Here is a 14,962-nt window from a genome sequence, read left to right as displayed (position 1 = left end):
CTTTTATTAGTTTTAATTGCTGTTGTCCTTTTTGTGTGTGCAGTGAAGTTGCCTCATATGTAAAGATTGCTCAGTCAGCATACAGAAAAGATGTGTTATATGCATGCTTCAGGGAGCTGACAGGTTTTTGGGTTTGGATCCTAATTTAGCCAATCTTTTAACTTTATTTAGGCTACTAAGCGCAAGACTGAGTTTACTGAAGAAAAACATTTCACATTTTTCCTCCATAGTGGATTTGATTATTAGCCATGATGTCATAACTATCCACTGTAGACTAAACCACAATCTACCCGAGTATGAAATGACCATTTATGCTGCTGCAGAAGACAAGTTTTGTGTGATAAACTGTTTAGAGAACGTTTAGAGAAACATGGTTAATTATCAATCTAAAGAACTACAATACCCACAATCCTATAGTGCCACAGCATCTCTGGCTGGTGTAGCCCACTGTCACAATGGACATGTTTACCACTCAATCATGTTTTATGGTCAAGAGTATTTGGGTAGCTTGTGGTCTTGGTTCAAGGATTAAAGATTTTAAGATAGGAATTTTCTGAAATGTCAATCAAGGTTTTAAACTGGGAAATTTACTTCTGGAAACAGCTGACAAAAAAGTGGTTAGCTGCACACAGTGGAGCTCTTTACAGAGATAAACATATCTTCTGATTCATGTTGTTCATTCATTGGGGTTAATGTTTTCTTGGTATAATAACCTGCAGTCTTCAATTTTCATGGCATTCTTTACAACATCTGCTGTAAATATCTGATTGTAACACTTCTGATCACACACAAAATTATAAAGTTATGTAAAGCATGCAAAGCTTCAAATCAGCTTATTATTTAGATAATCAAACACTTGTGGTTGATCGTACTTTACAGATGTTTTGTTAGCTGGTAAGACAACCGAAGAGAAAATATGGAGGAAAAAGTGATGGATCCAGAAAAGGTGCCTCAGTGTACACAGAAAATACTGAGCTCTACTGGCGCTCCGTGCAGTTGTTTATACGTTTCTCATTTGGAGGAAACCTGAAAGAATTTGATTTGAAATAAATTACTTTTACATTGTTTGTTAAAATGCACCATTCTGTCATGATCAAAAATTTGTCTAATCAGAGTAGGCCTGCCACCAATTCCTCTTGTGTCTGATAAGGGATAAAGTTTACATTTTCTGGTGATGTGTTAGGGGCTTTATAGCATTTTGGAAAATATTACTGTAAATTTTTCATGTTTTTTTGGATACCTGCAGTGTGAAAATTGTATTCATTAAACAACAATTAACCATTCAAACCTCCAGAAGTTTGATGTGTAAGAAATATATTTTCAAAAAACATCTCATTTTTATTTCCAGTATCTGTGCTTCATGAAAAACACACACAGCTAGGGTTAAGTATTTCCTTCTTTAATCTAAAATGTGTGACAAATTACCAGTTTAAATCATTGTTTTTTAGCAGAGATGTTATGCACTGCATATTGTGCAAATATTCAAGTATTTCTTTATAACAGTTTACAAAACATTCTGCTTACCTTATTTATGTAAATGTTTGCCTCATTAAAAATGATAAGACATAAATCACCATTCCTTTACATACATTTCATACTCAATTTGCAATGAGTAAAAATTATCGCAATTTGACATTTTTTTCAGAATTATTCAGTCTTAGTTTTATATTACAAATATTGTTTGATTTAATAAAGAATAATTTATTGTTTATATTTTATTTATTTAGGTTATTTTGAGAAGTATATAACATGAGGAACCCAAAAATAACCACATATTAGATCAGCAATAAAATATTGGGAATAAAAATCACAATTAGATTATTTCCCCAAATCATTCAGGCCTAACAATGCAGCTGCCATGACACAGTAGGTGTCAGGATTAGGGATGGACAATATCATCAGTATGATATGTGATATGAATGCAAGAGCACATAACCAGTAGCCAAAGCCTGCATTGCAAAACAGTGACAAAAACACAGAGGCTTTCCGGGCAAAAGTTAAAATGCTTCAAAAGAGTTCAAGCAACGTTTTAGCAAACATTGATTGTGGCCCAATTTTACCAAAAACGTGCTAAATTCAACACAGAAACTGTACCCATCTGTTATACTTTATAGCCTAGCTTCCTTGCCAGTACAACCAGTGAGTCCTTCTTAAAGGAGCAATGCTCTCTGAAATCACTTGAGACTAAACCACTACTACTGCTAGGTATCTCATATAGCCCAACCTCAAGAATACTGAAGTATCCCTTTAACTTGTGTTATGGCATTTGCAGGCATATCAGTTCTGTATCATCAGTACCGATGCACACACCAGCGAGGAATATATTGCAGTAACTACTTTATGAGCACAAGGCACACCCAACAAACAGATTAGAGACTTATTTGCCTAACTGTTTCCATCCCTTGTGACATTCAAAAGTCCTTGTTTGTAGCCAAGTCACGGGCAGTCTTATCAAAAGGCCTTTTTGTTTGTGTCAAAGAGATAAATCCTGTTTTAATGCAGGAAAAACTAGGTTAGCACTCAGCAGGCCAGCACAAGACCCAACAGATCAGAAGATAATGAGTCACCATTAAAAACTGTTCAGACTCAGCTTTATAAAAATGTTAATCAAATATTCCCCATCACACTGTTGGAGTTCAGAGCCAAGTCTTGATGAAAAACAGGCATTAATATTTGTTTGGTCTGTTGAAAACAGAACTAAAAGCTGACACATTTAAAAACAGTTTCATCAACAACTGCAGGTCAGTGTTAAGAGAGAATGGTACACAATAAAATAAAACCTTAAAATAATCAGTATTAATAAAAAATGTCTATCAAGCCCAAATAAGAGGTGTCATCTTGTTTGACTTTTTTTTCTACTGAATCACAGTAAAACAGTTTTAGTCTTCAGAAACCGCTACACACCAGCCATGTAAATCAAGGTCAGTGTCTAGGAAAGGAGACAAAGATGAGTACTTAACAGAATGAATGAATGTGTCTGTAAACATGAGATCACATCCTGTTTAAAAGCACCAAAATGCCAGATACAGCTGCTCATCATTATTGCTGCTAAATCTACCGAAGCAAAACATGTCATTACAGCACCTTGTGCTTGACAACATCCGCCACAAACAACTGGATATCAACGTGTTCATCATCAGCAACTCTCCCCCAGGCGGGACATTTTTAACATTGTCGTCTGATTAAGGATAACTCTGTACAATAAATACAAGCAGAGACACTTAGTGTAGGTAAATCCAATTCAATTTCACATGAGTCAGGAATAATATTCATGGCCAAATGGACCACACAAAACCTCCTGCTAGATGCACTGCTGAAACATGCTGTAACAGAAGACAACAACTTTAGATATAAACTGAAAGCACTGCCAAATTTCCAGTCAGAGGAATGGCCTAAATATTTATGTAAAATAAGACACAAAAGAGGAATTTGCCTGAATCAGAGCAGTGTATACTTGTTGAGGAAACGGAAAGTAAACTGTATTTTTGGGCATGCTGTCAAAGCCGTGTGGCCTGTCGGTTTAGTTTTACTCCCAAACGGCTCGAGGGTTAAAGTGGGATTTTCTCATTTTGTTTTCTTCCTGCTTACAGACTTTACGGGAAATCCCTCTGTATGTCCACCCTCTTTCCTCATCCTCTTTGACTCTCTTTTCTCTCTCTCTCTCTGCCGCCTATCTGTTGCTGTCTTTTCTAAACTTTATGCTAGCAAGGCTTGCCTCCCTCCCTGCATATGCATGACTGAGCAGGAAGGTTGTAATCTGAGCCAAATGTGGCAGAAGTTGAGACTTAATCCTCTCACTTTTCCTTACTTATTTCCCCACTGCTGACACAAGAAAACATCTCAGATATTCAGCTTGCATTCTTTCTAAATGATTCACTAATGTTCTGTTACCGAAGAAACTAGAGGACAAAAGTTTCTTCTGAAAAATGAGGAAACCGAGAAGAATCTGAGGCTGTGTGTAAAGAAGAGCAGAGGATCGAGAAAGAGATGCAGACAGGCAACATGCAGCGTAAAAAGTGGAAATTGGAGGCTTTCTATTTTTATGCAGAATGCTTTATGACCTCCAGATTTGGAATGTATCACCTCCCAGCCGCCCACGCCTGGATACTTCTCAGCCAGAGAGAGGAACCAGTGAGAGCAGCTGTCTCCAGATAACAGTGCTACACACATACGGGCAAACATTTAGACACATAACACTACGAGGATGAGCCAGTCTTACAGCACAAGTGTTAGGAAAGAAACCGTAAAAACAACCTGCAAAGCACGTGGGGATTTCAAAGCCACAGCACAAATACTTCATTTCCCACCATAGCAGGGACCTTTTCCAAGCTCAATCAGTCAAAACTCTTAGGAATACCACTAAAATGTAAACAACCCTTGCTTGCATATGTTGTTCTAAACTAAAGCAAAAGAAAACAAGAGCTTAAAGCCTTCATATGGGCTTTTGAGTCCTAAAAGCACCACAACATCTATGATTTCACTTAATTGTGCCATAGTAGGGTCTAAACTACAGAGTTTATCCTCAGGATGGCGCTAAAATCAAGTACATGCAGTCTCAGAAATATTCAATTTCACTTTCTTAGTAAGGGGAATGTCCCAAAAATTCTTAGATACCTTGTTGTGTACCAGAGAGTGAGAATTGCTGCCTTATTCATTTTATTAAAAGGTCAGGCAAGAGCAAGATTAAACATCCTGGCATCTATGTCAGTGGTTATCTACGAATGTCTCGACTTTTACCAAACATGCCATGAAAACATCTGCAAGAACTGCTGTTAAAAAATAAATAAATAAAAATTGAAACCAAAAAGAATTATACGGCTTACTTGGGGTATACTGGAACAAACACTTGGCCTAGTGGCTCTCAGAGTTTTAGTCAAACAGAACAATGACTCACAGAGTGTGCAGCCTCAGCAAATAAAACACCAATGGACAACCACGTCAAGGTTTTATGATATAAAAATATAATGACCAACTACTTATACCACAGAAGTTCAACAGACAGACAGGAACCCCTAATACTAACAGAAACAGTCAAAATTGCGGTTTCACAGTAAAATCATTCAATTCAAACTAGGGCTGAACAATTTTTTGAAAATAATCTAATTGCGATTTTTTTCCCCAATATTGCAATTGTGATTTGATATGTGATTATTCCTTAACTTTCTTTTATTCTAAACAAGGGCTGAACAATTCTTTAAAAGTGTCTAATTCTTATGATTTTGACTCGTACTGCAAATTGGATATGAATCATTGCATTCAAGGGTCTTTGTTGTTCTTATATTTCATAAGAAAAAAGTACAAAAATGAAGAAGGTAGGGGTTTTTTGAGACTATTCTAAAATAAATGGCACCTGAATGGCTGTATATAACATGTGTAACATCTCTGCTGCTGAAAAAAAAAGTTTAAATCTCGTATTTTGACACAAATTTCAGGTCAAAGAAATACTGCGCCTTTTGCGATTTTTGAAAATTGCAGCATGCCATATGTAATCTAATTTTTGATTAATTGCCCCGCCATAATTCAAACAACTACATTTAACAAGTAAAAACACCAACACACAAACTGCAGTGTGCAGTTTGAGCCCATCTGTATTCACAGAGTCTTTAACAAGTGGCTAATCCAGCCTGTGTGTGCAGGGTCATCCAGCTGCTTTCCTGCAGTTATTTTTTAACTACTGTCCTGGGATCAGCCCTGGGTTTCTCATCATCACCCTCACTGACCTACATTCACAGTTAGCCCAGACTGACAAGCTCTAACAGATTCATGCTTTTGAAGGTTGATATTTTTCCCTTTCAGCTTCATCCTCATTTGAATTAACAGAAATCCTACAATAATATCCAGATACAAAAATTATATTTGTGTCAAAATAAATTAGAAAAAAAAACCCTGGAATCATGAGGATTCAGAGTAAGAACACGGCAAGTCAGTAGTTTTAGTGAAAGGAGAAAAAAACTCTGAATCAGGAGAGAATTATGTGATGTTTGTGGACCATGTTTGAGTGCAAATGTATGACTGCCAGAACCAAACGGGTTTGTAACAAGTTGAGGCTTAAAAACAAATATTTCAAAAAGCAGCTAAATTTGAAAGAGAACAATCAGTTGATCTGCCAGTTGAACGGGAGACACAGATTGCATAGCAACTGGCTTCAACCAAAATGCCTACAATGGAGCAGCACTTTAAATAAATATACAGCTGTAGGAAATAAAATACAGCAACAAGCTTTGGGACAACTCCTCTAACTCTGGTGGCGACAGGGATTAAAGAGTTCCTTATGTGAGCATGGTTTCATGCTGTACAACGTACAATAGAGTCCATAAAAGAGGGCAAAGGAGACTAAATGAAACCTACCCTACCCTTGGAAATCACTTCCCAGCACCTTAAGTGGCATAACTGTTTTTGTAAATAGTTTGTACTATGATGTAGACAAACTGCTTCATTTCTTTAACAGTCATTTAAAATATATTGCATAAAACAGTGATATAATAGTTATTCAACTTTTAAAATTGGTTCCTGGATAATCAACTGCAAGATTTATCTTCTGCATGATGCTACAAAATTATAAAAATTCAACTTGAGTCAAAGCAGTTAACATTTTTATGGGAAATTAAACACAACTTCCATTTACAGAGCATCTTCAATGACTATTAAACATGGTTTTGCATGTGCTAAGTAAGTCAGCATCAGTATAAACTTGCTTTTTGTGGGTTTAACAACCCCCCCACAACCCCACACAGTGGTTTAAAGGGTATTTTTATGCTGCAGAGCCTCCAGGGAAGCATGAAAAACAGAGCTGAGGTGCATAAGGAGAGGGTACAGAACATGTTGGAGAGGGGTTAAAAAACAGTAAAAGGCTAAAATGCCTCCTTGAGTGAGCATCCACTTATTTTTACAAACAAGTGTTAGAAACCAGGTGAAAAGAGCAGGTACTCACTCTCTGCTGGTTGGACTGTGGGCGGCTCTGTGACAGGAGACTGCACACATTCCACTCGAGGCTCCCCCAGGGACGGCAGGGGAGCACTGGGCACAGGAGGCGGATGGTTGTTGTTCTCCACTGAGCCAGCTTGTACCAAACCATCCGGCTGTCTAAAGGCGGGCATCTCTGGCCTCCTCAGGGCCCCCTCGACTGGGCTGATAGCAGGGGATGGGGGGTCTGCTCTTCTCTGTGGGGGCTCAGGGATCCTTGATACTGGGGCAGAGGACAGCTGAGCATCCATCCTCCTGGGAGGAGCAGGAGGCTCACTAGGCCGTGTCATGCTGAGCTCCGCTCGCCTGTTTGTGGAGAAGGAGTTGGAGGTGGCGTCCAGAGGAGTACTTCGATTGCTCAAGCTGACCTCAGGCCGTTTGAGGCCAAAACGGGCAATGCCTGCACTCGGTGAGTTGTCAATCTGCTTCGATGAGACCTCGATAGAGATTTCTGTGCGACGGGCAGAGGCCGCGTCTGGGTTACGAGCTCCTGATAATTCAATCCGCCTCATGCCGGTCTTTGGGGAGCGAAGATTGGAGGAGTCAGTGGGAGAAGATCTTGAAGAGGAGTAGTCAGAGCTGCGGGAGCTCAAGTCGTAGCTCCGCTGACTAGAAGACGAGGAGGTGGATGAGCGGAGGGGGTTGGTGGTCCGACGTGTTAGGGGCGAGGGATGTGTGGATGAATCTGTCTCCTCAACCTCAAATGACCGCTTCAGTGCTGGAAAACACAAAATAACAGTGATTAGACAAGAAACAACAGCACTTCCTTACCCATAGGTGTAAACACAGGTTTCAAACTTACTTTACTGATTATCATGGCATCTAATCAGAAAAATTTTGCTAAAAACACATTCAACAAATCTAATAATGCTTGAGCTAAAAGCTGTCATAATTATCAGGCCTATTGATCATCAGTGGTTATAAAAGTTTGTTTTAACAAGATGAAAATGGAATTTTTATCTGTTAAAAAAAGCTGTTGTAGCAACACAACCTTTCCAGGTTCATTAACCTTTGTACAGTCATTTCATTATAGAGGACAATATCTCTGTTGCAGACAAATTTGCAGTCACAGCATTTGAAATATCAATTTCTATGTGCATTGAGTTACAAAACAAAAGAGAACATAAATAAATGAATACAGCATATTGCTTCGGTTGTAAAATGATCAGGACTCTTTCTTTTAAGAAAAAATGAGGAAGGAATCTCTCAGCAATGTTACTGCTGCAATGTATTCCTGGCACGATTGAGTAAAAGTGAAGAGTTAAAGTTTATATTACACAGATGTGGACAGATATTTACTCCCAAATGTTTTCTGCAAACATCAACTGATACTGATTACTCACTTTTTAAGCTAATTTCTGCCAATAGATACCACTATCATATAGATAATATCTTGCACTCTTGATTAAGATGTGTATTTTGAAGTGAATAAGAGGCCAAAAAAAAAAATATCAACATTGAATTTGATTTACCAAAAAGTCCCTGGGGAGGACCCATGGCCCCAAGTCTAGACCCCTCAAAAAGCCTGAAATGCTTTCATATCATGCATATCATAGATAGATCCCTTTAGAAATGATGAATTAAAGAAAAGGTGGATTACTGTGTGGGTAAATGGCTGGAAACACATTTTTAAAAATGGAAAAGGGCCTCCAACTGGTCTTTGCCCGGAGGCTGCAATGAAAAACATGCCTCTGGTCAATTAAGTAACAGAAAGAGAAAAACAAAAGCCACAAGTTTCTATATGAAAGGCAAAAAAGCACATGTCTCAACCCATAAACGTTTAACTTTCCACCTAAATATGACATAAATATTAACTACATTAAATTTTTAAATTCAAAACATTGTCTGTAAAAATCAGCGGAAATTTTTCACACTTGCTGATACTGGTCATTCAATTTATAATGCAATAGCTGTCAATATCAGTCATGGCAAGAATATTGTGCATCCCTAAGAAAAAAAGACTAAAAAAACTATTAGTGTGGGCTACAAGCTTTATAGTTATAAGGACTGTATGTTTAAACAAAGGGGCAAGTGTTTTTAAGTGTTTGCATTGTTCAGAGTGTAAAACGTTGTTCTTAGCAAAATATAAATAGATATGAAAATATACTGCTCCTTCATCTATCTAGTGCAATGATTAAATCAAGTTAGGAAACCTGAAAATCTGGGCAGTCATATAGAATATCGGAGCATATTTTCTGAGATGCTAATTTCTTGGTTTGCCAAAAACCGTTCCTCCATTTTATCCAAAACGAGAGAATATATTAATATTATAAATATAATATTGACGATTCAGTAGTTAATCTATTGAGAATTTTTAGCTGAGTAATAGGAAATAAACTGCGTATGCCGAACTATTAGCAACACATGACCGCGCAACTTTGACCAACATCGACAAGCTAGGAAACACGAAATTAAACTCCATCATGAGAAAGTAAGATAGGTGCTTAGAATTATTCCATGAAATACTCAATTTAAAACCATTTCAAGCTTCTCACAGTGACAACTAAAGTATGGAAAAGGTGAAAAATACTTTATGAATATATTCTAAACGCGGTTGCATTAAATACATCGTCCTACAAATACTTAATGAACATGCTAATCTTACCGGATTTGACTCGTTTCACGTAGGTCGATAGCATGTCGTTTGTAAGCTCTACAAATTCAAATATACTCGATAAATATATGGGTTTATATGTGTATTTAAATAAAATCCTGAAATCATACATCCACCGCTGAGCCAAATGAATTCTAAATCTTCAGGGGAAAGACTGCGTTTATTTCTTCCATTTCTCCCTTGCACGAGGAACTACAGTTGAACTATTATATCTCGCGCACCTGTCCATCATTGCTGACCGAGCCGGCCACGCCTTGCGAGCGTTCGAAGTGACTACGTCATCAATAAACAACGTCTACGATTGGCTGGAAGTATGAGACAGCGTTTGGATGTTGTATTTCACAGCAGTACGCTGTTTTCTATCGCGTTTTTGCAGGTATTTATTCATTTTGGTTTAGAGCTGTTCTTTTTTTGCCTTTCAAACAGTTAATTCCCATTTTTATTTACAGTATGGCTTGTTTTTCCCTTTATATCACTTAATTGACCGAAACCGGGTTTTAGCATTAAGATACTCCAGGCAAAAACCAATGGGAGACAAGTTATTCTGTTTTTTCAACATTTCTAAAGGGATCTGATCACGATATGACGGCTTTTTGAGGGGCTTTGACCAGTGGTGGGCAGCTGGCAACCCTCCACCTCACTCAATGAAGCCTCAAAGTCAGTTTCAAATATCAATAAATTATAAACTTGAAGGAAACATAACAAAATCTGCCATGAAAACATAAAAAATCTGCCTTAACAGCTGAAAATATTGGTCATCTGAACAAAAGTTAGTAGAGCTTCAGGCTGGTACATTAATGTGTACACTTCAAAGTGTGCTTTAAGGACTGAAGTTTTACATCTGGACTACATTTAAATATTGGTATCAGCAGGGCTTAATGATAACTTTTTGCTCACCAGCCACTGTGGCAAATAGTTTTCCAAAGATACTAGCCACTCTGAATTTTTACTTGCCACAATTTTCGAAAAAGCCGCCCTGCAATAAGCATCTCTTACTGCAACAATGTTCACAAACACTGGTGTCAACAGCTGAGCCCATTTAGAATGAAGACAGTATGAGTCCCTGATAAATTCAACCCCAAAAGTTGGAGTTACTGCACCACCTACTGCTGATTAAATCCACCTGCATTTGGCTGGTTGGCAGGTGTAAATGTCAACCTTGGCCATAAGTATTGGCCAAAATTGTTTAGTAATTTGCAATGCGCAAAATCCAATATAATGCATCCCTAGTCTTATTTTAGATGTATACTTGATATCTAATGCACATCTATGACTGTATCTTGACGCCCCTTGGAGCACATGGCCCCAAACAGACCACCTAGTTTAAGATCAATGTGTGAGGCTCTAAAGTGCAATAGCTAGAACAATAAGCAGTAAAAAGCATATTCAAAGGGCCACAGACCACTCTGACTGTGATTTTGATATAATGAGCTGTTAGCCTGGGGTTGTAACTGTGTGGCGTTTGTAGTTATGTGTGCATGTCTGCGCTGTGGTGACAGAAAAACACAACACACTGAAGTCCTTACAGACTCAGTGGAGACAGAGGGACCGTCAGTGAGCTCTCCCTCTCTCTCTGCAGCTGTGTGTGTTTAAACACAGCTGTAGTGTAAAGCAAACACAGCCTGGACTACCTTGGTAGGCAGCCAAACTCACAGCCTCTGTTGACGTCACAGCACAATGCATCATGGGATCCATACATGTCTGTGCGTACCTAAGGGTAGCGAAGAACAGAACTTAATCTGTTTACATTTTGGGAGCTGCTACAGCTGTGCCTCCACCAAAATTACCCAAGACTTTCACGGCATTAAGTTATCATTGCACTTTTTGATTTTATTTCTTATTGTTTATAGAGCAGGAGTACCTGAAATCAACAAAACTGACTGATATGTCCAAGCTAAAGTCAGGATAAAACCATTAAACCCCTATCATCAACCTTACTCCTCTCTCTAATTGCCGCTCTCTCCCCCTTCACTTTTTATTTAACCTGAGATTAAACTAAAAACATGTGCTGAAGATTTTTGTGCCTCATTAATGTGCTCTTAGTGATGTAAACATGCCAGCAGCCCAAACTGCCAAATAAGGCCGACGTCTCAGCAGAGCACGATGTTTTTCACCTCACATTAGAAGATATGAAAGTTGCAGAAAAAAAATCACATGATGCTGTGTTGTCCAGTGTAGCATGTAGTGGATGAGCAGCACATGGACATTCTCCACGCCTCTCTGAGCGTGACAGCAGAGGAGCCGGATCAACAACAAGAGGAAATTTGGCCTTTTGTCTTTATATTGAGAAATCTGTCATGCTTCAAACTAAATTAATGGATTTTTAACTGAAACAGGGGGCTTTACACTTCAAAAACTCAAATCTGAGCAAGTGTTTCTATCTCATATCTAGTCAGAGTATCTCATTACACTTGTTATAGTATAGACAAGTCCAGATGTCATCTTATTTCAAGATATGAAAATTAAAAAATAAGGCACTTTGTGCTTCTAATGAGTTAAAAACATCAGCAAATGAAACCAGAATAATTTTACTCAAGTGTCTTGAAAATGCAATGGCGGACTCAGCATGTTTGAAGAGCAGGGGTAAAAATGGCAATCAGGGCACCTGCTACAAGGTGGGGCAACATCCTTCAAAAAGTTGTGAAACATTTCTAACAAAATAGTTAAATATAGATCTAGCCACTCTATAGATCATCAAGGAGACTAAAACCAGACTGAAATGTCGTTTGGTTTTGGTTGGACATTCAGAATCTATGATATTTCTGAGCAGTGGGTAGATCCATCAAAACACAGTGCATCTTTAGCTGTTCTGCCTCTTAGCTGTGGAAAACAGGGGTTACAGGTTTGCAGAACGCATAGAACACAGAAGTATGATTTGGCAACAGATCCAGGCAAAGCCAGTAAATGTTTGGATTAAGGCCCCATCCACAAGAAGATGAAAACGATATATTGCTGTTTTGTTTTGAAAACGTTTTTCTGTAAAGACGGGATCGTTTCAGGAAATAACAGCGTAAGCACAGAACCACTGAAAACACTGTAGTGCATATGCCACGCCCGCACGTGGCGCTTTATTGCTGCCACGGAAATGCACCAAAAGAGAGAAGAAGATCACAGAAAACTGACACAAACTTTCTTCTAGTTGTTGTTCTGGTTGTTCTCTGCAGGGGATTTAAGAACATCTGGTGTGTGCGTTTCACTGTGGTGGTAAAGGAGCATCAGATTTTGCTGTAAAAGCCATAACAAGCTCAGTAGCTTCTGCAGCATGAACACAACCCTGTAATCCGCCGTTGTTGTTTTGGCCAGGCCTGCGCAGGCGTCTTAAGAGAGCTACGGGACTTGTCCCACTCTGGGACCCGTTTTCAAGAAGTATCCTTTTACAGTCACCCAAAACGCCGTTTCCGTGTGGATGAAACGCCGATACGACAAAAACTTTTACGTATACACCTGAATTCGTCTCCATGTGGACAGGGCCTAAAGTAAAGACTATCTTTTTATGGTCTTAAACTGGACTAAAATTTTATTGAGTTTTCATCAACTAAAACTAGACTAAACTATAAAGGGCAAAAATGACAACAATATGACTAAAACTAAAGAATATTTTAATCCTAAAACTAAGAATTGGTTTAAAAATAGCATTAAGGGAACTTTATAATATATTGGTTCTTTGCAGTCATGTGATTTTAACCAGTTTACCTGGCATGGAGGTGATCAGTATCACAAATTACTCAGTCCTGCAGAACTTTTAGCTTCTAGTGTCGATGAAGGGAAGTCTTGAGGAGTCTTGAGGAGTCTTGTTCTGAGCTAAGAGGCTAGCTGACAACCTTTAACATATAGAAAATTCTTCGTTTTGTCACAGGCTTTGAATTGAAACTGTGATGTACTATCAGCTGAATTAACCTTGTAAGGTGAGCGGTCAACTAATGATGTGCTGTTCTGAATGAGCCTGTGCTACGAAACGGAGGCAGCTAGCTCACGTTTGAGTGCCAGTTTCCTTTCCTCCATCTTTTGTCGTTATTTAATCCACATTTAAAAAGCCAGACTGGTACCAATTGAAGAGGGAGCCAAACAACCAGCTCTACTGAGATGGGCTAAATGATCCGGATCTCTAAGAAGAGACAAATTTCTTTCGCAACAAGCAAGGCTTAACAGACATCAGCTGAGGAAACGTGGGTAAAATCAGATTTTAATGAGGTAAACAATGGCGCAACTGGACTAAACCAAACCAGACTGCTTTGTGGTAGGCTTTAGACTGGGGCTTTTCATTTCTGCCTGCTGTTGTGTCTCTGGGACTTTTTTCAAAGTTTTTAAAATCATTTCTGCCAGTATATTTCACTACTTTCAGGACACAAAAGTAGCTTAAGAACAAAGAACGTTTTTATTTTCACACTTTAATGCTTGCAAAGTCATAAATGGCTCAAAACATGGACTTTTGGTAGCATTTCTTTATGTAGAAATCACTACTTGCCCAAGCAGAGGAATTATCCGCTGCTGTGTGACATCATCTGCAAAGAAACTATTGTTGGCAATCTAGAGACACTGGCTGTGTCCGAATCTACTCACTCATTCCCTACTCCCTATCCACTGTTTAGTGAGCAGCATATAGTGGACTATATAGTGGACTCAACTGCAAACCACAAAAATGATTTCGGCCTCTACTTCGGCTGTGGGCGATGACGTCATCAGTGTCTCACAGTTAAAACATTTAGCAACAACGGCTTGTAGATTTTGAGGACAACGGCTGAAGATCGACATAAACAGTAGAATTTCACTGAAAACTGATACTAAATGTGATGTATTTTCCCCCAGAAAATAAAAATACCAATTGATAAAAAAGCTTGTGTCTTTAGTGGCAAAATAGTGTACATTTTTGTGTGTAATGTAACCTATTTCTGCATAAAGATAATAGTCTCATGTCTTGTAATCCCCAGAGTTACTCCATTTTAAATCCTTAACATTTTCTAACAGATTTGGTTAAAACCAACAAAAAATAGTTAAATAAAGTTTTTAAATGTGTTCCTGTACTTCTTTCATTCGGCTGTCATGTTTGAGAGCAGCAACCGCTATGCTTGATGGTAAAAATTGCTGGGCTGGTGAGCATCGGTCGTTCACTACTTTTCACAAGGCATTGTGGGAAAGAATGAGTGCACTATATAGTGAATAACAATGCTCACTCAGAATTCGGACACCACTGCAAAACAGCATATTCACTATATAGTGCACTATATTGTGAATAGGGAGTGATTTCGCACACAGCCACTGTGCCTTGTCCACTAAGAGGACACTTAAGAGGTAAACTGCCATATGTAGTCCACTCAGAAGGCAGCAAAAAGGGCACTTTATCATGTTTATATATAAAAGGGGCAATCACCCCCCTGCTCCCCTCTA

At 38.5% G+C, this 14,962-nt stretch overlaps 1 protein-coding gene across 5 annotated transcripts in view; it reads right to left on the bottom strand.

Annotated features, from left to right (window-relative positions):
* The window catches only part of LOC121529223 (septin-9-like), a 136,000-nt gene that overhangs the window by 64,157 nt on the left and 56,881 nt on the right, over nt 1-14,962 (bottom strand). For 4 of the 5 annotated variants that reach the window (XM_041816986.1, XM_041816987.1, XM_041816989.1 and 1 more), the window contains one exon: nt 6,932-7,681. In XM_041816986.1, coding sequence (XP_041672920.1) covers nt 6,932-7,681 — 750 coding nt within the window. Of the gene's footprint in view, nt 1-6,931; nt 7,682-9,568; nt 9,788-14,962 lie in introns of those variants that run through there. The other variant, XM_041816985.1, reaches the window with a different exon arrangement.

Source organism: Cheilinus undulatus, linkage group 21 (assembly GCF_018320785.1).
Source record: "Cheilinus undulatus linkage group 21, ASM1832078v1, whole genome shotgun sequence".
NCBI classification, from domain to species: domain Eukaryota; kingdom Metazoa; phylum Chordata; class Actinopteri; order Labriformes; family Labridae; genus Cheilinus; species Cheilinus undulatus.
The sequence above is the reverse complement of the archived record's forward strand: the minus strand, read 5'-3'. Positions and strand labels throughout refer to the sequence as shown.